The sequence below is a fragment of the Culex pipiens genome, chromosome 1 (genome assembly GCF_016801865.2).
Source record: "Culex pipiens pallens isolate TS chromosome 1, TS_CPP_V2, whole genome shotgun sequence".
Lineage (NCBI taxonomy): Eukaryota > Metazoa > Arthropoda > Insecta > Diptera > Culicidae > Culex > Culex pipiens.
In genome coordinates this window covers 125,174,185-125,200,374 of record NC_068937.1, presented here as the reverse complement: position 1 = coordinate 125,200,374, position 26,190 = coordinate 125,174,185, and the positions used below count along the sequence as shown (strand labels likewise).

The following is a 26,190-nucleotide window of genomic DNA, read 5'->3' as shown; positions in this document are numbered from 1 at the left end:
GTCATCGGCAAAAGATTGTATACTGCAATAACGAACATGTCTTGGGAGATCATTAATTGACATTGTAAAGGCTAAGGGACCTCCAACGGATCCTTGTGGAACACCTCGTTCGTTTTGTCTAAATTGTGATCGACTTCCATTGATTTCAACCAGTTGATGTCTTCCTCCTAAATAACTCTTAAACAAATTACAAGCTTCTGCTGAGAAATTATATTGCTTTTCCAGTTTAGCTACAAAAATGTTATGGTCAATCAAATCAAAAGCTTTCGTGAAATCTATAAGGACAAGTATTGTTGCCATGTTACTGTCTAAAGCTTTATTTATGTCCTGACAAACTTTAATAACGGTTGAAGATGTACTTTGATGTTCCCGGAAACCAGATTGAAAAGGGGTTATAAGCTTTTTGAATGTTAAATATTGAACTATTTGATCCTTAAGAAGATTCTCACATGCCTTCGATAATGTTGGTAAAATGGAAATTGGTCTGAGATCATTCGGTGTTGCTGGAAATTTAACTTTGGCTAAAGGTCTAACTATAGATAATTTGAAAACTAAAGGAAAAGAACTTGTAACAATGATTTTGTTGAAGAATAACGTAACATAAGGCAGTAATATATTAATGAACATTTTAACAAATTTAAGTGGGATGCCATCATAACCTATTGCATCAGATTTTATTTTTAATATGGCTTTATGAACTTCATCGGCTGAAACTGCTCTAAACTTAAATTTATCATCATCGTCATCATAAATGGGTGAGTTTGCAAGAGCTGCTTGTAGATTTCCAGATGGGTAGCTGTTGACTTTGTCAATAAAAAAATTATTAACTAAATCTGAATTGAACTGATCGTCTAAAGGGCTGATTTCCTCTTTGTAGCCAAGTTTTTTAAAATTGTTCCAAAGTGCTTTTGCTGACAGGGAAGGGTCAAACATTTTTGCTGAATGACTAACTTTGGCATCTCTGATTAACTGGTTTGCTCTGTTACGAAAACGTCTGAAAATAATTTTATTTTCAACTGTCCTGTTGTGTTTCCAATTCCTGTATGCAAGATCACGATCAACACACGCGTTGTAAGCTTCACGACTATACCAAGGACAATCATTTGAACGGATGCGTTTCGTTTTAATGGGAGCATGTTTATCAATTAAATTTAGTAATTTGGAATTAAAATGAGCTACTAAAATTTCACAATCCTCAATGTTGTTGAGTTCATCAAAATTGAATGTTGGGAAGTCGTCTATAACTGTTTGTGGGTTTAAATGTTTAAAATCCCTGAAAGAAATCATTTTATCGAAAGCTGCTTGAACTGGAATATCTAAGACTGTAAAAATGATATCATGGTGGGAAATTGATGGAACTGATTTTTGAGAGAAAAAGACATTGGTAATATTATCTGAAATTATAAAATAATCAAGTAAAGAGGCACCGGTATTGAAAAAGTGGGTAGGATTCACGGTATTGACTATGGAAAGTGAAAAATTGTTCAGTATGTTTGAAAATCGGTCTGAAAGAGAATTTTGTGAAAGAATATTCACATTGAAATCCCCCATTAACACAATGTTATTATAGATTGAACGTAATTGAGCTAAATCTTCTTCAAATGATGAAACGTCAGTTATTTGCGGAGGTTTGTAAACAACTCCAACGAGCAATGTAGTATTCTTTAAAGTAAGTTCACAGAACAAATACTCTGTAGAACCAGGATTTGAACTTTTTATGATTTTTGGTTTAAAATATGGACGCACATACAAAGCAACTCCACCACCCCTGGAAGTACGATCATGTCTTAAAATTCTATAATCGTCAAATTTTATTAAAGAATTAGTTAATGAATCATTTAACCATGTTTCTGAAAATCCGACGCAATCAAAACCAGTTTGTGAAAATATTTGTTTGACTTGATCGAGATGACAAACTAACGAGCAAGTGTTGAGATGAGCCAATTTGAATCCTCTTACTTGCGATATTGAGTTTTTAAGAAATGTGTGACAGGGGTCGAAACGCAGTTCATGTACATCATGTGTAACGTTTGCCATTAATAAACAAAAAGTGAATCAAGCAACAGCTGAGAACAAATACAAATATTAACAACAATAAAAAAACGCACTACTTCTACTACTACTACGCACTAAAAGCACTTATATAACATCAAATACATTCCAAACAATCTATTCCATTTAGAGTTCAAAACCAGTTTTCTAAACTGAGAATCAATAAAAATACTTAAGATCTAGAAATCAGTTGGGTTCGTAAACAGAATGTTAGAATATAAATAGCAAAAGAAAATAACAAGATTGTGTTAAAGAAGTTAGTAAAGAAAGGTGGAAAGGTTTATAAAAATAGTAATAGAAAAAAGAAAACTACTTATTCCTAAGCAGCATAGAACGATTCTCCAAGATGAAGCTTCGATGAATCTGCGCTCAGCATCAAGTTGATCTGCAACCGTCGGCTTTGGTGTCAGCTGAGGAGGCTGTGGAAACTCATCCTTGTTCCAAAGACTCGTGTGTTGAAAGATCCTGATGGGTTTGGCTTCCTTTGAAGTGGTAACAAACACCATTCCGTCAGACACCTTCACTGAATGGATTTTCTTTTCCCGTTTCCAGCCCATGGCTTGCTGGAAGGCCGAGTAGTTCTGCGCTGACAAATTCTCGTTGATGTAGATCCTGCCATCTGAAGGAAACCCTAAATCCTTGAGTGAAAGGTTTGCCTTCTGGAAGTACGCCTTCATGAACTCGTTGCGTTTGTATCTGCTCTCGAAGGCCACCACAATCGGTGGGGTTGAGATACTCCTTGATGATGCACCTTGAGAATTCGGTCTCGAAATTCGCCTCAGCATAACGTTGGCAAAATGCTCCGGTGGGAGTTGGAGCGTCATCAGTATGGCCAGGAAATGCTTGCGGAGATCCTCGTTTTCTTTGAACGGCACCTTCATGATGACGACCTCATCCCTCCGCAACTGCCGGTGGACGTCGTCGACACGGAAACTCACCTCCTGGATGTGACTGGACTGGTGCAACTCCAACGTTTGAACCCGCTTTGAAAGCTCCATCACGCTGAGGGTGTGCTGTTGCTTGAGCTCTTTCAGCTCCTCTGCCGTGGCTTCCGCCTTGTTCTGGATGGATGCGATGGCCAGTTTCACGGACGCTTGCACCTCGGCAACCATGTCAAGCTTCATGCGGGTCAATTCCGGATGGGCGTAAACGGAGTACAACGAAATTTTCCCCACGCAGGTTTGGCACAGCCAGTGAACACCTCGCTGCAATTCCTCGGCAATCTTTGGCACCGCTTCCGGCATGAGACCAACACAAATAGGGTGGAACAGATTCCGGCATTTGCCACACTCAAGACGATTGTTTGAATCTTCGCACACGACTTTGCACTTCGCGCAGGCCGCCATTTTTGCGGTTTGTTTACAAAATTTCCTCTTCCGTTTTTCGTCGGAGATTACTGTTTGCGAGTGAACTTCACGATGTGGCGGTAGCGTAACACGTAACGAACGGTTTGTGACAAGTTTATAAACGATGTTATGAGAGCGAATGCAAAGCTGAAGATGTTGCCCCAAAAGTGGTTCAAATCCCAAATCGTTACGAGACTAAAGATGCCGATTAGCACGAGTAGAATCGCCGTACGTGGGGATGGTTTAAAGTTTGGTTCGTAGACGGGTACGCCTAGTTGTCTCAGAATCCACAGCTGCCAACCGCAAATTTGCTCGAATTTTTGCAATGGTTCCATTTTCACAAAACAAAAAAACTGGTCCTTTTCAGCGGTAGTCTTTGTCAGTATTGAATGAGTTTTACAGCTGCAATGCTTTCTTTCATAATGATTTAATTGCATTTATTGAATGCAATTAAAAATTTATAATATATTGAATTTGTCCTGATTGGCTATAATTAATTTAAAGCTTCTAGGTTCTTTGAATAAAACTTTTTATTGTTTGTACAAGGACAAAGGAAAATATCAATAACAAATGACTCAATTTCTTAGACAGCAAACTACTTGAGGACACCCGAAAACACCCGAAAATGTAATACAAAAATTTAAGCGGCCAGCCCTACTGCGTTGTGTTTACCGCAGAGAGGATTCTGTGAACGGATCACATTTCACAGAATCTGCAGGGATGGAAGGATGCGTGGACATACCGTACCAAACGCTCACTATGCTACAGAATAATTCAATAAACGTTGAAGCTGGTCTGAGCCAGTCAAATTACTTGAAACTTGGGTAGATGTCCCTATTTTGGACCTACTGGTCAAAGTTGACCAACCACCGGGGGTTGAGTATTGGACCTAAAGAGGCAAAAATGGACTCGTGTCGCGGTTCTCTTAATTTGACCTTGATAGCTGTTTCGGACCACGGGAAAGGGAGTGTACTTAATTTTACCTTTCAAATGTTACTTTTATTCTCAAATCCAAAAACACTTACAAAAAATGCCTCTCTTACTCACTAAAGCACGCGTAGCGTGCGCGCAGTTGATATTAATATGACACATGTTACAGTTGAATGGAGACGACGGCGCTCAACACACACTCTCACTCTGCTCAAAACTTCCGTCCGTCCGTCCGCGCATGAAAATTTAATGGGTTCTTCTTGATAAATGCTCGTTTTGAAAGGGAAAATAATTAAGGTACCGTTTACAGAAGAAGTGTAAATAAATAGCTTGCACTAACTTACAGAACTAGCGATAAGTTACGAAAAGTACGTTAAATTGCACGAGTAAAGGTCGGTTCATCCGGTTTACATGTTCTGCAGCAGCTCCTCGGTGTCCTTGTTGTAAACGTCGGCGGCAGATTCGCCTCCTGTCTCGTTTCTAGTCGTCGTCGCCGAACTTCTCGGAGTCGTTGTCGTCGTGGCCGCCATCAACTGCTGCAGTTTGGTCCGCTTGGGCAGCTGATGCTCCAGCTCCTGGTCCTGGTCGTGCAGTGGGCTGTCGAAAGCGTCCGAATCGCTAAACTCGATACGACCAACGGAGTCCGATCCGTCCTGACCCGCGGAGGTCGGAGCTGCTGCGGTCGGTGCCGGACCGGCGATGATACTGTCGTCTTGGTCATCGCCCTCGTCATCCGCTAGTTGCTTCTTCATCATGTTGATGACCTCTTTCTTTTCGTTCAGGATGCTGATGCACTTGGTGATGAGTTCAATCTCGTACAAGCGGTTGTCCTCCTCCTGCTGGCGCTGGAATTCCAGCAGTTCTTCGTGCTCCTCTTTTAGCTCGAGCAAGATTTGATTGCGCTGCTGAACAACGCTTCGAAGATGGCTCTGGACGTTGATGGAGTTCTGCAGGACGTCCGACAGTAGGCACGGCGATCGCAGTAGGATCACCGATCCGAACGTGACCGTCAGTGGGCCGCCCATCTTACGCCAGACAAAGTTGTTGTCTTCGACTGAGTAGCTGAACCCGGGGGCGCCTCCGTCCGTGCACAGCGCAATCCGCGTTTCGGCCAGGAACTCCTCCCGAGTTCGCTCGAGCCGTATCGCCGTCTGCTGCAGAACTTCATGGTCGATCTCACTGAGAAAGCTCAACGGAGTGTTGTAGATCGGACTGAACACGATAATCTTCAGCAGAATCTTCCGCTCGCCCCAGCTGCTCTCGACCAGGGCGTAGTGATTCCAGGCACTGTCCCCAGTTGCCGCCGTAATCGGCAACTTGTTCAGATAGATTTTATCGTAGTCCACCTCCATATCGCTTCGATCTGCAAGAAATTACTATTTTTACAATGTATCACTCAAAACTTCCCTACTCACTCTTCAGAAACTCGTTTCTGAACACACTCTCTTCGCAAATATTTGTTGTACCTTGTGCGTATGCGTACTCTGTCCCTCGGATGGATTATATCTCTGGGCAGAAGATGCCCCTTTTTCCAGTTTTTCCCTGCAGTCCCTGCAGCAGCCTCCTCGTGTCGGATCTAGTTCCGCGATTGATGGCTAGAATGAGACACCGACTTCTGCTGCTGTTGCATTCACTCTATATTTGTCGCGGGATCCACCGAAACCGAGTGTAGACAAGTGAATTCCGGAATGACACCTCTATTTCGAGTCCAAAGTTGTTGCACTTTCCGACTGTGCTGAAACGCGTTGCTGTTGTATCAATGGAAAATAGATGTAGAGAAGAGGGATGGAGAGCGACTAATGCGAGCAGTTCCCGTACAAATACCATCACCGTTGGCAACACTTTTAATATCAATGTGTTGCTTCCAGCATCCGTACACGTCGGGTACAAGCGGTACAAGTATGCCATGAGTTTGGTTCACTTCATTAGAGTGGTGGTGTTTGTGAAAAGCGCTGTCTAGTAAGAGATTTTATTGAAAAATGTCAATAAGAAGCTTGTTTTTTTGGTAAATAAATGAAATTATTTATTTATTCCTTTAATTTTTTTTTATTTCTCGTAAATAAGTCAATGACCTCCCAAAAGTTACGGCTTCTGTCTCACAAGAGCAGTTCTCTAGGATTTCGGTCATTCGATTTTTTTTGTATTTTTTAATCCGACTGAAACTTTTTTGGTGCCTTCGGTATGCCCAAAGAAGCCATTTGGCATCATTAGTTTGTCCATATAATTTTCCATACAAATTTGGCAGCTGTCCGTACAAAAAAGATGTATGCAAATTCAAAAATCTGTATCTTTTGAAGGAATTTTTTGATCGATTTGGTGTCTTCGGCAAAGTTGTAGGTATGGATACGGACTACACTGGAAAAAAATAATACAAGGTAAAAAAAAATTGGTGATTTTTTTATTTAACTTTTTAACACTAAAACTTGATTTGCAAAAAAACACTATTTTTAATTTTTTTTATTTTTTGATATGTTTTAGAGGACATAAAATGCCAACTTTTCAGAAATTTCCAGGTTGTGCAAAAAATGATTGACCGAGTTATGAATTTTTTAATCAATACTGATTTTTTCAAAAAGGCCAAACATTGAATATTACGCCCTTTTAAAATGTTAGTCTTGATTTGAAAATTTTGAAAATATTTTTTTTGAAAAGATCGAAAAATTTCACAAATGTTTCATATATTAACATTGAAAATCGGACCATTAGTTGCTTAGATATCGACATTGAAAAATGGTGGGCTGTTTGGGTGAGACTTAGAAAACATCAATTTTCCTGTTTTTAACATCTTTTTTGTACGGACAGCTGCCAAATTTGTATGGAAAATTATATGGACAAACTAATGATGCAAAATGGTTTCTTTGGGCATATCGAAGGCATCAAAAAAGTTTCAGTCTGATTAAAAAATACAAATATTAAAATTGAAGAAAAAAGACCGATTTCGTAGAGAATTGCTCACAAGCAGAAGGTTCAGGGATCAAATTCTTTTCGGTCCCCATGAATTTTCGACTAAGAAGTTAAAAATTTGAATAAAAAGAACTTGAATTAGGTGGGATTCGAACCCTCAAGTTTTGGATTCTGGAAGTGTTTCTAACAATCTATGAGTGAATTGAACCGTAGTGATGAACCACGTCACATTCTAATCTGATCTAATCTAACCCTAGCGCAGCTATGATTTCGAAAGCATCCTGGAGAATGTTGGGGCGATTACTTCCAAAATTCTTCTTTTCTAAACGGCCAGGCCAACTGCGTGTAGTTAACTGCAAAGTTGATTCTTTGAAGAGATTGAGATCGAGCCGTTATATTTTAAACGCACTGTTGCGTAATACAATAATTTTATAAATTTGAACTTTTTCTTTGATTTATAAATCTATAATCTCAATCTTCAATTTTACTGTGCATCAAAACCGAATCGAATTCGAGGTATCATCAGCATAGAACGCGCTCTCATCGTATTTGTGTGTCTTCTTTGTTTCTTTTTCCCCCCTAACATGACTTTCACATAAATAAAAAATGAAACACAACCATATCAGCTGGCGTACTCCGCACCAAAACAGACATCGCAGAATCAAAACCAAGTGAAAAGCTGGACTGTGGCGAGATGGACCAACTGCGGTCTTAGCCTGTCAGCCCAAAGAAAAAAAAAAAAAAAAAGCTGGACTGCAGACGACGAGGTAGTGCTGCGACGAATAGTAATAATCAAAACAAAGGGTCTGCACCAGGTCGAAGGTTGCACAATTCCGTCACAATTTGGCCATATTTCAGCTAGGTAGAATAGAAAACAGTATTGTGAAGTGCTTCCCAACCCCGGACATCACGCGAAACAATAGCAATCCTTGTGTGACTTAATGCAGAAGTGGTCTTCTTCACTGTTGAACCTTGCGTGACCTCCTCAAAGTCTTTACAGACGCAATTTGTTTCCATTCCTTGTGAGCATACGCGACTATCTGCGTTTGAGTTTGCTTCGTGGTGAGCTAATCCAGAGTCAGCTCCGAGAATCATCGCTCGCCAGTAATCGTCGCGGATTCGCGGACTCAACATCTGGTGGCAGTGCTGTACTCGAAATTGGCAAACAAAAAAATCAAGATGAAAATCCTCGTCTAGAGAAGACAAAAGCACTTGCAAGAAAGTTGCACACACAGTCGTAAAACTCACCCCAGAGCAAATATTTGACCTACAACAATGGCATCAACCAGTAGCAACGACAGAAGCAGTTCGGACGTGCCCACGGATTACGCGCGGCTTAAGCTATTGTGGCTGAACTTTCTCAACAGTGACGACGACAACGCCGGAAATGCTGCCTCCAAGGTAGGATCGCAAGTTACGCGCGCGGGAGAGATAAGCGAGTTCAATCACTATTACAAAAAATGACTAATTGGTTCTCAATCTCAAACAAACAAACAAACCGATTGCAGACCTCATGGTTGGAGCTATTTCTGTACGAGTTTGGAAAGCTGAACGCGGAGCAGAGGGCGCAATTTCAACGGTCAAAGTAAGTACCATACATGATCATCACTTACTAGATTATGATGAGTTATGGACGACGACTGGTTCTTATCATCGCAACGACTATGAAACTTCAGAATAGAGTCACCACCAGCAGCAGAAGCTAATCGTCGCAGAATGATTTCACATGGTACACCTTATCGGTAGAATATATGTGCAGAAGGCGATTCGAGTTATGCTTGCTCATCTGTGACCTAAAAAAGAGTAATCAAAATTGTAACATTTAAAACGCTCTTTGAACAACTGGGGAAGAAAGGCTTTTATGCAATTTTCTGCATGAAATCTATCCCAATGCATTTTTGGGGATTGCCTCAAAAGGCCGAAACTCAAAAGGCAGAATCTCGGAAGACCGAAATTCAAAAGGCCGAATTTTGTCTTTTGCTCAGAAGGCAGAACGTCTCAAAAGGCCGAATGTCTCAAAAGGCAGAATGTCTCAAAAGGCAGAATGATTATGGAATTCAGAATACTGTTCATATTTTCACGATTTTCATTGATTATGATTTTCAAACATACAGTAAACTGTTCTTTTTTGTAATTTTAAGCGAAATAAGTACATAATGAGTACATTATGTTCATCTTTACCGATCATATTGTTACCCTGCATACAAGTGAGTAGAGTAGAATGAATAAAAGCATTTCAATCTTTTTGTTTATTGAATTATGGTTCATTCGTCACCAAGTACTTAAATGAATTCAAATAATTGCAATTAATTTTTTGCGTCAAATAAATAAAAACTTTAAAAATTTTGTTAGCAGCAATGCTAGAAAGTTATGCTTTCTTTATTTCCAATCCAATGTTTGTTTCATAACTATGGCTTATAAAAATAATAACAGCAAACCGAGCCCGAAAAGGCGGAAACGCATTTCAAACGAACAGTGAGGGAGTGTTGTTGATCTTCTTGGTTTTTTTGGGGACGATACGACGACTTGGGAATGATGTTTGTAGTTGGGTGATAAAATAGCGAGCTGACTTCGACAAAGTAGTTCTAGTTGTACGAGCGACGATATCCGTAATCTGGACTTTTGGACGTGATTTGTAGTATGCGGTAGAGTCTCTACCGCATACTACAAATCATGTCCAAACGTCCAGATTACGGATTCCGGTGCTCGTACAACTAGAACTACTTTGTCGAAGTCAGCTCGCTATTTTATCACCCAACTACAAACATCATTCCCAAGTCGTCGTCTCGTCCCCAAAAATACCAAGAAGATCAACAACACTCCCTCACTGTTTGTTCCCCCAAAACTCCCCCTCTCCACAATTTCTCGCCGCAGCATCTCCGAGAACGTGTCGTCCGCCTTATCGCGCCAACTGTTGCAGTTTATTATCGAGATCTGCTCCCGTGGCGAATCCACCACCGATGGCGGCGAGACGGACCTTGGGGACCTGGAGCAGCAGCAGCAGCAGGAGGAATCGTCGTCCTCTCTTTCGTCCACGTCCACCTACACGACGGCACGAAGTGTAATTACGACGACCGCTGATCGTAGCGATAACAGGCAGGTAAGCTGATGCAGGTCGAGTCTCTGCTACGTGGCCCACATTCGCGAGCTTATCGTTGGGCTGGATACAAACTAACTGCGCGTTGGGAAACACTTTCTCTCTGGTTTTTTCTTCTTCTTAGGGTCAGGAAGACTCCAACGAGGATCGCTACCAAGATTTGAGGGTGTTCCTGCTGGAAGGTATCGGTGGACGGATTTTGCGTGCGTTGGAACAGCTCGGCGGAAAGGTAGAGACCCTTTCGGTAGCTATTAGCCTTCAATAACCAGTGATCATTCCGCAGGACATTGTAAACGGTCGCGAGATCGCCGAGGTTTTGATCAGAATTCTACCGACCCGCAAGTGGTGCACTCCACAGCTAGCGGATCTCCAGTATCAACCTCAGTACAACGCGCAGCTGCTCAAGGTGTTCGAGATGCGCACCTGCAACAGTGATTGGCGTAACGAAACGAGTCGCGCCTCGTTACACACGACGATCTGTGGTATGCAGACGCTGCTGGCGCCTCCGGAATCGTCTCCAGAACCTCAACCAACGAGTTTAGCCGACTATCAAACCGAAGCGTTCAATGCGCATCTTCGTACGGCGTTGACTCAAGATCAGCTAACGCTGACCGTGCTGAACCTGCTCGAAAGTCTCGTCGTCAACGAAAACCTGCTAACGATCGACGATCGCTCGGCCACGATCAGCTGTCTACGGATGGCAATCGAGCGGCTTCGCCGTCTGGAACTGATCGAGGAAAGTCCCCGGAACAAGCTGATCTTGCGACACAAACTGCTGGGGATTCTAATGATCAGCTTGAATAACCTGTTCTTCCTAGACAACCTGGAGAGCGACTTTATCGGGCTGAAGCAGGTCGCTGCACAGGTCATGCAACTGCTCCACGGTGAACTCGAGGGTGCCAGTACCAATCCCATCAGCTGTGATTTCATCTACAACCTGACGTACACGATCGTGTCAACTGTGAATCAGTCGTTCTTGCACTACAACGAAACCCTCGTCAGTGAGCAATTCTTCCTGGCAATCTTCCGCTTGCTGGAAAGCAACCTGGACATCATCAAGCATGTTTACGGCTTGCTGCAGGCTTCTTCCAGTGGAAGTCAACCCAAATTAGTAGACATTCTGCTTAAAATGCTCCAGAACTTCATCACAACCTTATCGCCCAATCGAGTGGCCGTTCCAAACTCGAAGAAACCACGCGCTCGACACAGAGTTCATCACTCTCGCCAAGATCCCCGCACGGCGTACGTTTGCGCGCTTGAAAACATCCTGCTGAACATATTCCCGATCGTGAAGCACTCCGACCAGCGCACGCTGCTCCAGTTCTTCACCATGCATCAAATCTGCTGTTGTAACGCCACCATCCAAACGCTGGAAGTTCTACTTCGCTTCAACCGCGACCACGACCTGGTACCGCGCGTCTGTCTCAACTTTGCCAACCGCAACGTGATCCACGCCATCTTTAGCCGCTCGAACTGCGACAGCTGCGAAGCCGAACGCTTCAACGACCGGTTCTACGATCGATTCGCCCAAATTCATCGCGACGTGTTTGACGCGTACGGGCGGCTGGAGAACCGGCCGCGAATGCCGACACTGCTGCGGTATCTTCAGGACGCGGTACGTGTCGTTCCGTACCGGCTGGGACGGTTCGTGCTGTTTGAGTTGGTATTGCCGCAACTGTGCAAGGAAAAGGGCGATTTTAAAGCACTCGTGCTGGATGAAACGACGAAGGAGATCACCAACAGCTGTCTAATGATCGTGGCACGCTGTTTGAGGGATGCAAATTTGTTTGAGGCGTTTTTCAGCGATGAGAATCGGGCCATGGTTCAGGGGCTGTCGTTACGAGCGGAGTTTGTCTACCAAGCTGGGGTTGTGTTAAGGATTGGAGTTGAGAACGCTCATCAACTGCCGAATATTGAAGGTCCGCTGGGGTCAATTTTGCTGGATGGATTGGAGGACCTTTCCAACTACCTTGGGCTGTTGTTCGGGATACTTCGTACAAGTGACGTCAACATCGATCTTCATTCGATACCACCGAAAGAGCCAGATATCTGGTACAAGGGCGACTCTACCGCCAACGTGCTTCAGGTCTTTGTCGAGCACTGGAAGATCGTCCGACATTTGCTACAAGTCAACGAACGATTCTACGTAGCCTTCCTGCAGCGATTCACCCACGTTGAACGTTTTCTTCCGCTCGTTTACGACCTGTTCAGCCTGCTCATCCACCACGATCAAGCAAAGCGATCGGTCCCGCTGCCAAAACTAGCTGACCTCACCGCCGACCTAGTCGATCCGGAGCGTCGCAGCATCCTGAACATCTTCCACTACAACGACCAAATCCTCGATCACCAACTTCCCAGCGCCGAGGAGTTCTTTAAGTCAACGTCCGATCACTCTGGCAGCATCGAGGACGAAGACTACTCGTTTTTGCGCGAACTCGCCCTCAAATATCCGGACGTGACCCCCCAAGAAACCGCTGACGGTAACGGCCGGCTTGAGAAGAGCTGGTCGCTGCTGGAAATGTTCAACATCAAGCATCTACTGGCGGATCTCGTGGACGAGTACTTTCCCGGAACGGCTATCAGAAGGGTACGCATTCGGCGGGCCGACCTGCCGGATCAGGTACAGCAGCTGCTGTCCACCGGAGGGTTCATCCGCAAGCGGTTGGCCACGCTTGTGGAGCTGATTCTCAGCACGTTCCAGATGCTCGTCGATAAGAACGACCAGTTGGGTAAGTTGTAAAAAGGGGGAGAGCGGGTGTAATCCGATACGGTTACGTTTCTTCGTGCGGGGATAATTCGTGCTTAGGGTGGTTCCTCGACTGTTGAGTCATGCTTGTAATCTACAACCGAGAGTACCCACTCCACAGCACGTGAATGTAATCGAATCTACCCACCTAGTTTTATGAAGCACGAAGCCGTACAAAAGATCAGGGCCGCGAAAAGAAGAAGGGGAAACAAACATTCATTTTCCACACTACTCTGCATGTGCACCGAGTCAGTTCGGCTTGTAATCTTGAGAAGTAATCAGTCGCCTTAACAGCTCACTCTAATCGATTTCTCACGCAGGTGACGCCATGCAGTCGGCGTTGGTTGAGCTGAAGAAGCTTCTGCTGAGCGGAGCCTTCGAGAACTGGGAATCGCCGGAAAGTTCACGGAACGTGATGAACGCGCTGCAATCGCTGCTGAAGATTGCCGAAGTACGCAGCGAAAGTGCCGGGTTTGAAGTGGTGGACCAGGTTGAGCAGAACGAGTACTACTTTCCGGTCCAGTGCTTTTCGCTGGGTAGTCGCAAGAAGTCGCTTAGCGCCGAGGACGACCTTAGCTCGACGGACGAAAGTTACACGACGGCGTTGGATGATGGGTACGAGGGTGATGTGGAGAACGACCATTTGGTGCCGAGGGGGAGAAAGGGAAGTGGAGTGGGGCGTGAACAGTCGGTACGCATTAACCGTAACATCTGTGCGATAGTGGTTGAGATATTGATCGAGCTGTCGAAGAAATGTGCCAATAATCCGGCGAGTTGGTCATCGCTACTTTCCCAGACCGTGCTGAAGCTCAACGGGATCAAGGAGTATCTTGGAGGTTCACTGTATTTGATAACCGGGTTTAGTCCGATTCTGGAGAAGAGTGATGTTGAATTGAAAGAGTTGCAGACAGCGGTTCTCGAGCTAATCACTGACCTCGATAGTCCGGAAGTGTTGTCAAAGTTTTTGCAACTGCTAAGTCTAGAAGATCCTCCCGTCCAACTTATTCTCACCAAGCTGACCAATCTGATTGATGCCAACTACAAGCTGGAATGCTACACTGAACTAAACTTTCCAGATGCCAACGACGACGGGTCACGGATATCGACATGTGACGTGCTCCTATCGAAAAAGATCAACTATTTGCGCGAACATCACCGCTTCTTCAACATCCGAACACCGTTCACCTGTGCAGCTCGGGTTATTCCGTTGAACTGCGCCGATTTCTCCCCTTGGAACAACGAAGGATTCACCGCGTCGGTCTGGTTCCGTCTAAGTACCGACCAGCAGGACAGCAACCGTGTCACGATGACCCACCTGATGTCCGTCGGCAGTGAGAAGCAGATCGTGTCCGTGTTTATCAACCGTCAACGTCAGTTTACGGTGCGGTTTAACAAACCCGACCGTATCATAACCAGCGCGCACACCAAGCAATATCTGGCGAATGCCGTCGGACTCACGTGCTGCGATGACTGCTCGAAAGAGCTATCTCACCTGTGGAACTACAAGAACTTTCTTCGATCGATGGAACCGATCACGCAACCATTTCGGGTAGATTCACCCGGAGCGCAGTGTGTTTATTGCTACAAGTTGTTACCAACGGGTAGAGATGTAGCCACAACAAGTCTCTCCAACGACTATTTCTACGATCTACACTCGGAGCAGTACACGATCAAGGATCTTCAACTGATGGAGAACCGATGGACCATGTTGGCACTCTCGGTACGCCAACTCGACAACACGATCACTATCGAACTTACGCTAGACGGCGTCCAGCAGCAGTCCCTCTCGGTGGGCGATGCCTGCATGATTCACATCGATACCTCCCTGCCGGTAATTGCTATCGGACATCGCACCGGTACCGAAGACGACTGTCCGCTGAACTTTTCACTTTCGAATGTGCAGCTATTTCGACGGTGCTGGACCGATATGACCATGCTGGCCAATTTGTACGCACTCGGGCCCAACTGGATCCATCTAGCTGGAGCGCTGAGCGGTGAGATTATCCCCAATTACGGAAGCTTAAACCTGTCCAAGCTAACGCTGGTAGACCTCCAACCGAAGAATACGTTCCAACTGCTTCAACAAACACACGTCGGATATTACGCTGCCCATAAACCGGACCTGTTTATCGCTATCAAGCCCGATTACGGCAAAATTGTGCTGGGAATGTTGAACTTTTCACCCCGGTTGGAGCCCGTTGAGAACCTCTCGCTGCAGCGATCGATTCAGCTTTCCGGAGGGATATCTGCAATCTTGTTCGCCTTCGCTCGAATCGTAGAGCTGTCCTCCTCGGCGAGAGTTCACGCCAGTTCGCTGAGTTTGCTGCTGAGGATCGCCCACGATAATCACGACTTTTACAACGAGTTCGTTCAACGCGATCTACTCGAGCTAGTTGGAATTGTGCTAAAGAACAAAAAGTGTCACAAAGAAATCTGCGTACTCGCAGCACTACTGGAAGTCGCCTTCGATCAGCCAATATTTGTCAAGCGTGTCGATACGTACTGCGTGGCTACCAACTCGATGGCGCGAGTTCGCTACCCGGAAATCATCATATTTTTCTTCGAGAACTTCCAGATGTGGATCGATCGATCGGAAGAAGTTCTGAATTTGGTGTTTGACGTCTTGATCACCTGCACTAGGGAAAAACATCCCGGCATGGATTTCAACTGCAAGCGACTCGCCACAGCCGGACTCGTCCCGACGTTGATCGACTTTTGCCGCATGAACTTTGTGATTCCGCCAAAAACAGTCAAAATCTCAAAGTCAGCCGCCGATTCGTTGGTGACGCTCATCACAATCCTTTCGAACACACCTCCAAACGTTAGCCTGCTGAAAGAGATCATCGAGCTGCTTCTGCTAATGCATAAACCAACCGACAGCTACGTCACCCACGACCGGCAAAAGTTCTACTTCAACATCAATCCGCAGCTACCGAGCCGTCCATCATCCAAAACAAGCGAACAAAGAACCACACCCCGGCTAAACCTCCGCGAACGACGCCTCAGGTACTCCCAACTCCGGAAAGCGATCCCGTTGGCACTTTCCAATTCACACGAAACCTCGTTCGAATCGACGACCAGCTTCATCGAGCTGAGCCGACTGGGAAGCTCGTCCAAAACACCTCCCGACTCGGGCGAATCTTCAACACCCAGCACCCCGCAGCGCAGCGCCGCAACGCTGGACAACTCTGCCAACTACGAGCGGCTGAACCAGGCGATGGGCAATCTGGAAATTCGCCGAAGAAGCCTCAAGGCGGACAAGCACAAGATTCGTCGCTTGCAGAGTCCAGGATCGAGGGGCTGCTCAACGCCCAGGGAACGTGTCAGCTCGCCGAGAATTTGCGAACGCAAGGAACTGCAGCGGTCAACGCAGTCACTGCCGACCAAGTTTAGTGAGTATTTTTCTGTGATTGTTCATGAATCATGTACTGAAATCTTTCCACATCTTTTCACAGAGTTCTTTGAGCAAAACTACTTCGGTACTGGGAACGACTTCATCCAGGAGAGCTTCCTGCGGGCGTTGTGCGACTTTCTGCTTATTTTCCCAGATCAGGATGCCAAGCAGTTCTTCCACGTGGACAACCAAATAATCGAGACGCTATTGATTCTGGCGAACAACTCCAACATCCGGATCCGGACCATGGTCATCAACCTGATTGCCGTTATCAGCGATCGCGTACTGCACGGCAGTTCGACGGGCGTCCTGAGCTACACCGACGAACAGTACAAGATCTGCTGGCACCATCTGGGCAATCAGATAAGCTCGCACAGCGTCAACGTCGACCTGCTTAACGCTAGCTTCCGATGGATCACAAAGAGTGGTTCGGTACTTACGCTCGAAACGCTTATCCTCGACCATCACTTTACGGTAGTTCAGGAGAGTGGACTGAACATCCTGTTGGCGATTCTACCGCAGTCCAGCTCCGAGTCCCGGCTGTTTCAGCTGATTTTGAAGGTTATGGATTACGTATGCGTGAAGCAACCGCGAGCGGCCCAGTACATGCTGGAAAACGGGTTGATCTGGACGATCGTGAAGACCGCAGTCAAGATGCACGAAAAGGACGACGATGAGCTGGCGAGCAACTTCGACAGTTATCTTGACTTTGTGACCGGTTTGGCACATCGAGCCGTCGTATCGGTCAACTTTGTCAATGTAAGGTAAACGCGTTTTTCGATTTTTCAGTTTAGTAATACTGATTTTTTCGCAGCCTTTTTGGGACTTGATCAACGGACTAACGCTGGCAGAACGGAACAAGAATCCGAAGGTTACGTGCGGAGTTCGTAACGTGCACGCGCTTCTGTACCGGAACCTGTTGCAGTTCTTTGTATACCGCCCGACGGAGTCGATCATCGGTCACAAAAACAACTGTAAGTAACTTGATGTGATCATAGTGACTGTAATTCCTAACCAACACACAATTTCAGCATTCACCGTGGATCTTCCGGGTAGTTCGATACCGCGTTCCGAGGTTCGCATCCGCTTCAACCAGGTGCACGACAAAGCGGTGCAGTTCATTACCAACAGTGACGCGCATCACGCGGTGTCCGACGCGGAGATTCTGCTGATCAAGACACTGATGAGCAGAACGTTGAACGGGAACCCACGGGGAGGAAATATCATCATCTGGTGTTTGCTGCCGAAGCGACCGCTCAGTTTGAAGCTGTACACGTTGCGGCAGCTGGGACAGTACATTGATGGGGGAAGCAAGCTGTCGATGGTTTGCGACGTGACCATGCTGAAGGTCTTCAGTGAAAGCATTGTGCTGGTAAACCAGAAGGAGTTGTCCGATGATGATCAGGTGTTTGTGCAGAGCTTTTGTCAAGCGATCGAGGGGCCTCAAACTGGAGCCTGGACGCTTACGCAAACGATCGATAAGTTTGACTATCTGAGGACGGTACATCTGAACGATCAAGAGCAAAGTATTTCGAAGTCGATTAACAAGCAGGAGAAGTTGATTCACACGTGCACGATCGCGGCGATGGAGATAACGCGGAACATCGTGGAGAAGCAGAACAAACTGAGGAAAGAGTTGATCATACAGCTGAAGAAGGACAGCGACTTCAAGTTCTTTAACCAGTGGCGTCAAATCATCGATCAGATGACGCACGAAGATGCGCCGTGGTATAATGCGAAGCTGTATCCGAACTCGTGGGAACTGGACGATACTTTTGGACCAGGGATGGTTCAGACGCGAATGCGACGATGCCATCAAACGATCGAGCAACGTTTCCTGCAGAAGGACTTCCAGTTTGGAGACGGAACAGTCCCGCATCAGCTGTTGGATTACCTGATGCCGAAGAATCGCAGCCAGGAGTTTTCCATGGAGAACCAGCTGCTGTACACGTCGATTGTGAAGCAGATTTCACCCAAGCAGGAGCTGGACAGTGAGTGTATTCTGACCAGTACAGAGCTGGTGCTGAGCCCCAATACGGGTGACCTGGAGATTTACGACCTGTGCAGCATAACTAAGATCTGGACGAAGCGATACCAGCATCAGGAAACGGCAGTTGAGATTTTCCTGCGCAGTGGAAGGTCACTGTTTTTGGTGTTTGATCGCATGTTGGAGCGAGAGGTATTCGCCGGATTCTTCCAGGATCTGGTTCAACGAGAAGGACGCCAAGAGTTGGAAGCTCAAACACAGCTGTGGAAGGAAGGTTTTCTCAGCAACTGGGAGTATCTGATGCATTTGAACCAGATATCCGGACGGAGTTACCACGATCTGATGCAGTATCCGGTGTTTCCCTGGATATTGGCGGACTACGAAAGCAGCATGTTGGACCTTTTGCTGGAGAGGAGCTTCCGTAATCTGGAAAAGCCAATTGCCGTGCAGTTTAAAGATCTGGAGAAGCATTACATCAACAACTACAATTATCTGAAGCAGTCGGAGAATGATTCGACGGCCAATCGGAAGATACATCCGTACCATTACAGCTCGCACTACTCCAACTCTGGCACGGTGCTGCATTTCTTGGTACGGATGCTACCATTTACGTCGTTGTTCCTGCAGTACCAGGACAACAGCTTCGACATTCCGGACAGGACGTTCCACTCGCTGGGTACCACGTGGAAGCTGGCAAGTCGTGATTCTCCGACTGACGTCAAGGAGCTGATTCCGGAGTTTTACTCTTGCCCGGAGTTTCTGGAGAATCTTGAAGGGTTCGATTTTGGCAATCGCCAGTCCGGCGAACCCGTCAACCACGTTGAGCTGCCACAGTGGAGTCATCAATCGGCTCGACTGTTTGTGCTGATCCATCGACAAGCGCTCGAGTCGGACCACGTTCGCCGCCGGATATGTCACTGGATCGATCTGACCTTTGGGTATAAACAGGTTGGTCCCGCGGCGGTCGAAGCGATCAACGTGTTTCATCCGGCGACATATGCTTCCTTTAATGCGTCCGACATTGACGATCCCGTTGAGAAGCTGGCGCTGGAAACGATGATCAAGACTTACGGGCAGATGCCACGCCAGCTGTTTGACAGTCCGCATCCGCAGCCGAATTTGGTTGCTCCGCTGGGAGCGAATCCGCCGGAGGTGATCGACAGTGTCACTGGGTTAAAGTGGGGACTGTACAGCGGCACGCCGGTGCTTCCAAACCCGAAGATCGTGGATATCAAGACGGTGGTGGGTAGCTTGGCGACGCTGGTTCAGCTGGATGGTAACCGGATTGTTGGGATACCGGACCGAACGAACATCTTCCGCGGACCGCAATCCAGGGGGTATTACTTCATCGACTGGGGCAAGGTGGACAATGTGGTGAGGTTCAGGTCGATCCACGAGAGTGACGCTCGATCGTCCGAGTTGGTGTACAACACGAACGTGGATCCGATAACGGCTTGCGGTAGTGATCCAAACTGTGCGGACATTTGGTTCGGCCATCGATCGGGACGCATCGCTGTGTTTCAGCAGAAGCAGGTTCGGAAGGTATCATTCTTTAACCATAATATCCAACCGGCGGTGACGAGGACGCGATCGAGTTCGTTCCGTAAGTGGATTGGGCGGAAGAGTGCCAATTGGAGAAGGAGGTTGGAGGGGGATGACGATGGAGAGGAAACGGTCGGACCTGTTCCGGTTAAGTGGAACTTCCCGGTGGTTCTGATCAAGCATAGGGCGGAGATTACAGCAATCGCGATTTCTACCGAGTTTAAGATTGTTGTCAGTGTGAGCATGGACGGAACGGCGGCGATTTGGGACTACAACACGCTGAGTTACGTAAGGGAGATTCCGAAACCGGTGAACGTGATCAACTCCAAGATCAGCTTGGTGTGTATCAGCCCAACTTTGGGTGATATCGTGACGGTGCACTCGAGTCAGGAGTCGTCACGGAGATCCGTGAGTCGGCCGTCCAACGAGACGTCTACGCTGGTGGACGACGAGAGTTTCGAGGTAACGGAGAACTACAACCTGGACTACGTGAACATTACGATGGCGTCGAGTCGCGATCAGCTGCGGCTGCACACGATCAACGCCAAGTACGTGGAGCATACGTTTATGGAGAGCCCTGTTGTAGCAGTATCCTATTCCGCGGTCAAGGAAGGCTGTGGAGTTAATTGTATCGCTGTGGGGCTGGAAAGTGGGGTTATTCGGCTGTTTAGCAGCTGGAATTTGGCGCTGGTGCGAGAGATCACCATGAATCCGTACGACGCCTTTGGGATCAAGAGGTTGGTAGACGGCATTGAAGGAAGCTCTGCTTTTACTAACGCTCGTTCAACTTTCAGCCTAATCTTCTCGAAACATCAACACCTAGTCGTGCTAACAACGAGCAATGTGATTCAAACGTGGAAATCCGAAGGTCTTCCCGGAATGTCACCGCAGATAGCTGAGCTACCGGTACGACGATCGTTTGGCTAAGTCAGCGAGCATCAGCTTAAAGCAAGAGCTTTTAACAACACGAATATATATTTAACGAATCCAAGAGAGCTTTATCGTCCTGTTATTACATCTTATTAATGTTTTCTTTCCTTGTTAACAGTTAAACAACGATAGTTATTGTATTTTTGTAGACTAACGAAAACAGACTTTTATTCTACCCCGATTTTTTTACAAGTTGAGAAAGCCAAGATCCTTAAAGCGAACGCCATGCTGAAGAAGAATCTTTATCAGGTCGATCGCTCGCAACCCACAACCCGAAACCATGTGCGGAAACTTCTGCGTCTTTCCTTCGTGATAGTTGAATGCAATCCTTTTGCTGATAAAGTCCGAGTAGTACGCAACGTCTGCTATCTTGACGAAATCTCGCTCCTTTGGACTGTAGACTTGAACGTCCACGCGCATAGCTTGAGCTGGAGCGAGTAGATGTGCTGGAACTCTGACTAGACGATAGCTCATTTGGAACTGATCGTAAAACCGTTTGTACAACTCGATTGTTTCGTCGAATATTTCGATCGCTTCTGGCGCTTCCCGCGTGGCGGCCATTGTCTGAACCGCATTTGTTTGTATCTTCTCGTAGAAGTACTGCTTACCGGGTGCAACCAGTCGCAGCGGAAGTGCCGTTGGGAATACGGACAACTTCGTCAGATATCCCAGGAAGCTCAGCATGGAACCTCCTCCGCAGAGATGTAACAGATTGAGCTTATTTTCGATTTCGACCTCTTCGTTCACCAAATAGATTGAGTTGGGATCTTCGCGGGCCGCCTCCACCAGCACAGTGCGCACAAAGTCCGGGTTGGAAAACAGAACATAACCAGCGTCCTGGAACAACTCAGCGCAGTTCATCGGAAGAAACAGGTCCATCAGGGCGGCGTCCTGCGTCATGTAGTAGCAGGTCGAGTCGTATTCTTCAATAAAATCCTCACCAACCGTCTCAACGTCATCCCGCTGAACAGTTCGCTCGAACAGAACTTCCCCATGCTCACCCTCCGGAGTAAGCTCGTGCAACTCATTCGGAATCCCCAAGAACTGTCCTGCGACAAACGCATCCGCTATCGCGTACCCACTCTCCTTCAAATTCTTCAAATCGTCCCGTGCCATGGCGGCTTCCACCTTCAGCTGCTGAACCTCATCACCTTCTTTCAATTTCCCGATCTGGTTCCGCAGCTCCAGCCGCCGACTCTCGATATCCCGTTTGCGGAGTTCCACCGAACGGTACAGGTTCCACTGGTTGACCAGGGCTTCAAAGTCCAACTGGTAACGGCGCGCGCGTAGATTTCGACGGAGATCTTCCAGGTCAGCCAGTTTTGATTTGAAGTCCAGATAGGGCACGAGTGGAGCGTACTGTTCCTTGGCTTTGTCCCCCGTGATGTACAGGGCGGAGGAGAATGTCCTCCGGAGCATGTGACGAAGTTTTAGCATTTTTGGTTTGAGTTTTTCAAATGCACATTCCGTGAACAAATTATCGGATTTGCAAACAATAAAACACTTTTTTTTAATTATTGCAAATTCTGCGAGGAACAAGAGGAACCGGTGAGCACGATTGACATAACACGTAAACACAAAACATTTGTTTACTAACAACACGTTGATGAGGTTACACTAAAAATGCTTAAATTTAAGCTTCATTTAAATTAAATGAAAAAAGAAAATAAAATTATGTTAAACTCTTGATGTTTTAAGGCATTTATTTGATTTGAAAAAATCTCTTCTATTGTTCTCTACAATAAATAAACAAATTGCACAGTGAAATTAAGTAAATAAATTGCAAAATGGTATAATAAGGAAACCCTGTATAAAGCCCTAAGACGAAGTTCTTCGTCAAAAATCCCGGGGTGGATGGTGCTGAGTCGCAACCGGGACACGACCTTTAGACACGACGTTCCTTACGCAGCACCATTGCTGCCGATTATTAGCCTCCCAACCAACCACTGACCTCACGACCGCTTCCGTCGTGTCCTGTTCCGGATTCCGCCAACCGGTTCCAGCACAATTCAATCACACTCACACTTCCGCGCCAAACGTTCACTCCATGGTTCACTCTCAACTGTCCACATCATAAACATAAACACGCGCCTCTTTTCATTCGCTTTCACTGAAAGAAAGGCACACAGCAATATCACATGTTTTACACGTGAATCTGCCCCATACGGCTTAGCATGTGAATTTCATGAGCAAATCACTTGAATCAAATCATGGAGCGACCCTGACATTCCAAATGAAAAACACGTTAATTTGACGTGAAATCTCACATGATTTTTCAATGCTTGGTCTATGAATATGCAATGAATTTGTAGTGCGATTCACATGGATTTCCATTGGAATTCATGTGTGTTAAATATTTAGTATTTTCTTCATTATTTAATTGAATTATTTCATTGTGCAAGCATAAATAAAATTTATTGTCAAAATAGTATATTTTTGTCAAATAGTAAAAACACATACAATAAATAAAGTTTTCTTCACTGATCCTTCTTGCGCAGCGTCGGAAAGTATGATTGCGATTCCGTTTCCGCGCTGGATCCGGAGGACTTGAGGGCACTTCCTGGCGAACGTCGGAAAGCACCGCCGAAATTAAGTGTTTGTCGTCGATAATAGTTCGCCACAGCACTGCCGGATGATATTTGAGCGGATCTTCCGGACCACCGCATCAGGTGTGGATTCCAAAGCCGACCACAAGCTGGAACTTGATTTCCTGAAACAACCCAAATAGGTGAAACTTTTAAATAAAATCAAAATTTCTGAACCTTCACTAAGTCTTCTATGTTGTACTTACCAAAAACTTATTGAATCTTCAAAAATCAGAAAACTTGTATAGAAAATCGGCAAGAAGTAAAGTTTTGACCATCATCGTCCGTGGCCATCTTACTAATGAAGTTTTTTTCGCCACACGCAATTCAAAACCAATGCATTTGAATCTCACGTGATTTTCACTTCGCAATCGAAGGAAAAGTCAAATGGGGCAAATCAAAGTGAAATTCATTTGAATCTGCCGTTAACACCATGCGAAAAAAGAGTGAAGGATTTTTTGTTAGCGATCAGCTGGCTTTGAATGATTTTCACATCTATTTGGCAGGCAGAGCATGTGTGGATCAAAGGAAAATCATGTGAATTTAACGTGTTGATTTTTGGAGCAGCTCACGTGAAAAAGCATTTGATTTTGCTGTGTTACACGCTTACTGGGGGAACTCAATTTTTAAGTTCGTTCAATCAAAATGAAGTTCGGTTCAGCGATGTCAATTTTGAGATGGGTTTGTTTTGATTTTATTTGTCAAATTCGAGATCACTGAACCGAACTTCATTTTGCTTGGCAACTTTGCCGAAATCTGAGAAGTGTCAGTTTTGGACTTAGCGTTTTCACAAATCTGGAGTTTTTTTTGAAAAGGTCCTATCAACAAAATTTTCATTTTTTGCTTTTTGGGTGTTTTTGAATACCCCTGACTCAAGGCGGTTCTAAAAACACCCAAAAAGCAAAAAATTGAAATTTTGTTTATAGGACCTTTTCAAAAAAAACTCCAGAAATGTTTTGGTGAGTTTGATAAAAGGAATATTTTATTTATAATATTTCTAATTTTTTAGTTTTACAGAATTATTTGTGGCGTGCCGTGTCGGAGAGGAACCAGACACCAAGGAGCAGTAAAAGGAATTTCCACGGGGCGTTGCCAGGTTGCCCTCCAAGAGGTTCAACAAATGTTTCCCGATTTTCTCTAAAATTTACAATCTTTGCATTTTCAGATCTTGATCCTCGACGATGGTCCACTCGGAAATGACCCTCATGAACTCCGCCGTTTTGGGGATGCGCCGTTTTTCTCCAAACTGCCACCAGCGCCACTGGCCCTAGTGGTGAATAGCGGAACTAACTGATATAGAATTTCCATCCAAGCGGAAGCAAATAAATGAACAATTTGTGCAATTTCGATCCCTTGAGTTAAATATAGTATAGTATCTTTTACGTTGTAATAGAAAAAAAAATATCTATCGTTATTATTTGAAATCTTATATAAAAAAAACTATCTATCCCAGTCGGTTCTTTTTAAAACGACCCATGCGACAATGTAAACGCTCAAATCTGATTTAAACGTCAATCCATCGAAGCAAAATGATAAAATTAAGTTTGACCGGAAGATTTGAAAACAAATAACCTACCTGCGTTCAAGAAATGTAACTATTTTACCATATTTTGGCAAAGTTGCCAATTTTTGGCCACACAGAATCTTGCTCAAATTTCGCATGGAGTTTGTACACATACTAACCAACATCAGAAAAATATTTTCGAGTAGGCGAATTGTAAACAAAGGACCCGTTGTTTGACAAATATTACGATTTTCCCATATTTTGGCAAAGTTGCCAACTTTGACGATTTTTCAGAATTTTTGGCCACACAGAATCTTGCTCAAATTTCGCATGGAGTTAGTACACATACTAACCAACATCAGAAAAATATTTTCGAGTGGGCGAATTGTAAACAAAGTACCCGGCGTTTGACAAATATTACTATTTTCCCATATTTTGGCAAAGTTGCCAACTTTGACGATTTTTCAGAATTTTTGGCCACACAGAATCTTGCTCAAATTTCGCATGGAGTTTGTACACATACTAACCAACATCAGAAAAATATTTTCGAGTGGGCGAATTGTAAACAAAGTACCCGCCGTTTGACAAATATTGCTATTTTACCATATTTTGGCAAAGTTGCCAACTTTGGCGATTTTTCAGAATTTTTGGCCACACAGAATCTTGCTCAAATTTCGCATGGAGTTTGTACACATACTAACCAACATCAGAAAAATATTTTCGAGTGGCGAATTGTAAACAAATACCCGCCGTTTGACAAATATTGCTATTTTACCATATTTTGGCAAAGTTCCCAACTTTGACGATTTTTCAGAATTTTTGGCCACACAGAATCTTGCTCAAATTTCGCATGAGGTTAGTACACATACTAACGAACATCAGAAAAATATTTTCGAGTGGGCGAATTGTAAACAAAGTACCCGCCGTTTGACAAATATTACTATTTTCCCATATTTTGGCAAAGTTGCCAACTTTGACGATTTTTCAGAATTTTTGGCCACACAGAATCTTGCTCAAATTTCGCATGGAGTTAGTACACATACTAACCAACATCAGAAAAATATTTTCGAGTGGGCGAATTGTAAACAAAGTACCCGCCGTTTGACAAATATTACTATTTTCCCATATTTTGGCAAAGTTGCCAACTTTGACGATTTTTCAGAATTTTTGGCC

The 26,190-nt window shown here is 45.1% G+C and overlaps 3 protein-coding genes across 6 annotated transcripts in view; 1 reads left to right on the top strand and 2 right to left on the bottom strand.

Moving 5' to 3' along the window:
• Nucleotides 1–4,017: 4,017 nt before the first annotated feature.
• Nucleotides 4,018–26,190, bottom strand: part of LOC120414268 (uncharacterized) — a 63,976-nt gene continuing 41,803 nt past the window's right edge. Inside the window, exons 1-2 of one of the 3 annotated variants that reach the window (XM_039575390.2) lie at nucleotides 5,744–6,312; nucleotides 4,018–5,691 (exon numbers count right to left, since the gene is read on the bottom strand). In XM_039575390.2, the coding sequence (XP_039431324.1) occupies nucleotides 4,736–5,680 (945 nt within the window). In that variant the 5' untranslated portion in view covers nucleotides 5,681–5,691; nucleotides 5,744–6,312 and the 3' untranslated portion in view covers nucleotides 4,018–4,735. Of the gene's footprint in view, nucleotides 5,705–5,743; nucleotides 6,313–26,190 lie in introns of those variants that run through there. The other 2 variants (XM_039575389.2, XM_039575388.2) reach the window with 2 other exon arrangements.
• Nucleotides 7,383–21,103, top strand: LOC120414265 (lysosomal-trafficking regulator). Of its 2 annotated transcripts, XM_039575385.2 has the most exons (10): nucleotides 7,642–8,633; nucleotides 8,741–8,817; nucleotides 10,107–10,332; nucleotides 10,454–10,558; nucleotides 10,613–13,058; nucleotides 13,396–16,467; nucleotides 16,531–17,228; nucleotides 17,284–17,443; nucleotides 17,501–20,735; nucleotides 20,793–21,103. In XM_039575385.2, exons 1-10 carry the CDS (start codon nucleotides 8,508–8,510, stop codon nucleotides 20,923–20,925), a joined length of 10,278 nt encoding a protein of 3,425 aa, XP_039431319.1. In that variant the 5' UTR covers nucleotides 7,642–8,507; the 3' UTR covers nucleotides 20,926–21,103. The 2 variants fall into 2 exon arrangements, with proteins under 2 accessions (XP_039431318.1, XP_039431319.1); XM_039575384.2 differs by having other exon boundaries at nucleotides 7,383–8,633; nucleotides 17,501–21,103.
• LOC120414267 (serine--tRNA synthetase-like protein Slimp) lies at nucleotides 21,070–22,509 on the bottom strand. The gene has a single exon (XM_039575387.2). The coding sequence runs from the start codon at nucleotides 22,363–22,365 to the stop codon at nucleotides 21,115–21,117; it is 1,251 nt and encodes a 416-aa protein (XP_039431321.1). The 5' UTR covers nucleotides 22,366–22,509; the 3' UTR covers nucleotides 21,070–21,114.

Coding starts and splice junctions, on each gene's coding strand:
- LOC120414267 (XM_039575387.2), bottom strand. CDS start 22,365: ATGCTAAAACTTCGTCACATGCTCCGGAGGACATTCTCCTCCGCCCTG.
- LOC120414265 (XM_039575384.2), top strand. CDS start 8,508: ATGGCATCAACCAGTAGCAACGACAGAAGCAGTTCGGACGTGCCCACG. Junction 8,818..10,106: donor GCGCAATTTCAACGGTCAAA/GTAAGTACCATA, acceptor TTCTCGCCGCAG/CATCTCCGAGAACGTGTCGT. Junction 10,333..10,453: donor ATCGTAGCGATAACAGGCAG/GTAAGCTGATGC, acceptor TCTTCTTCTTAG/GGTCAGGAAGACTCCAACGA.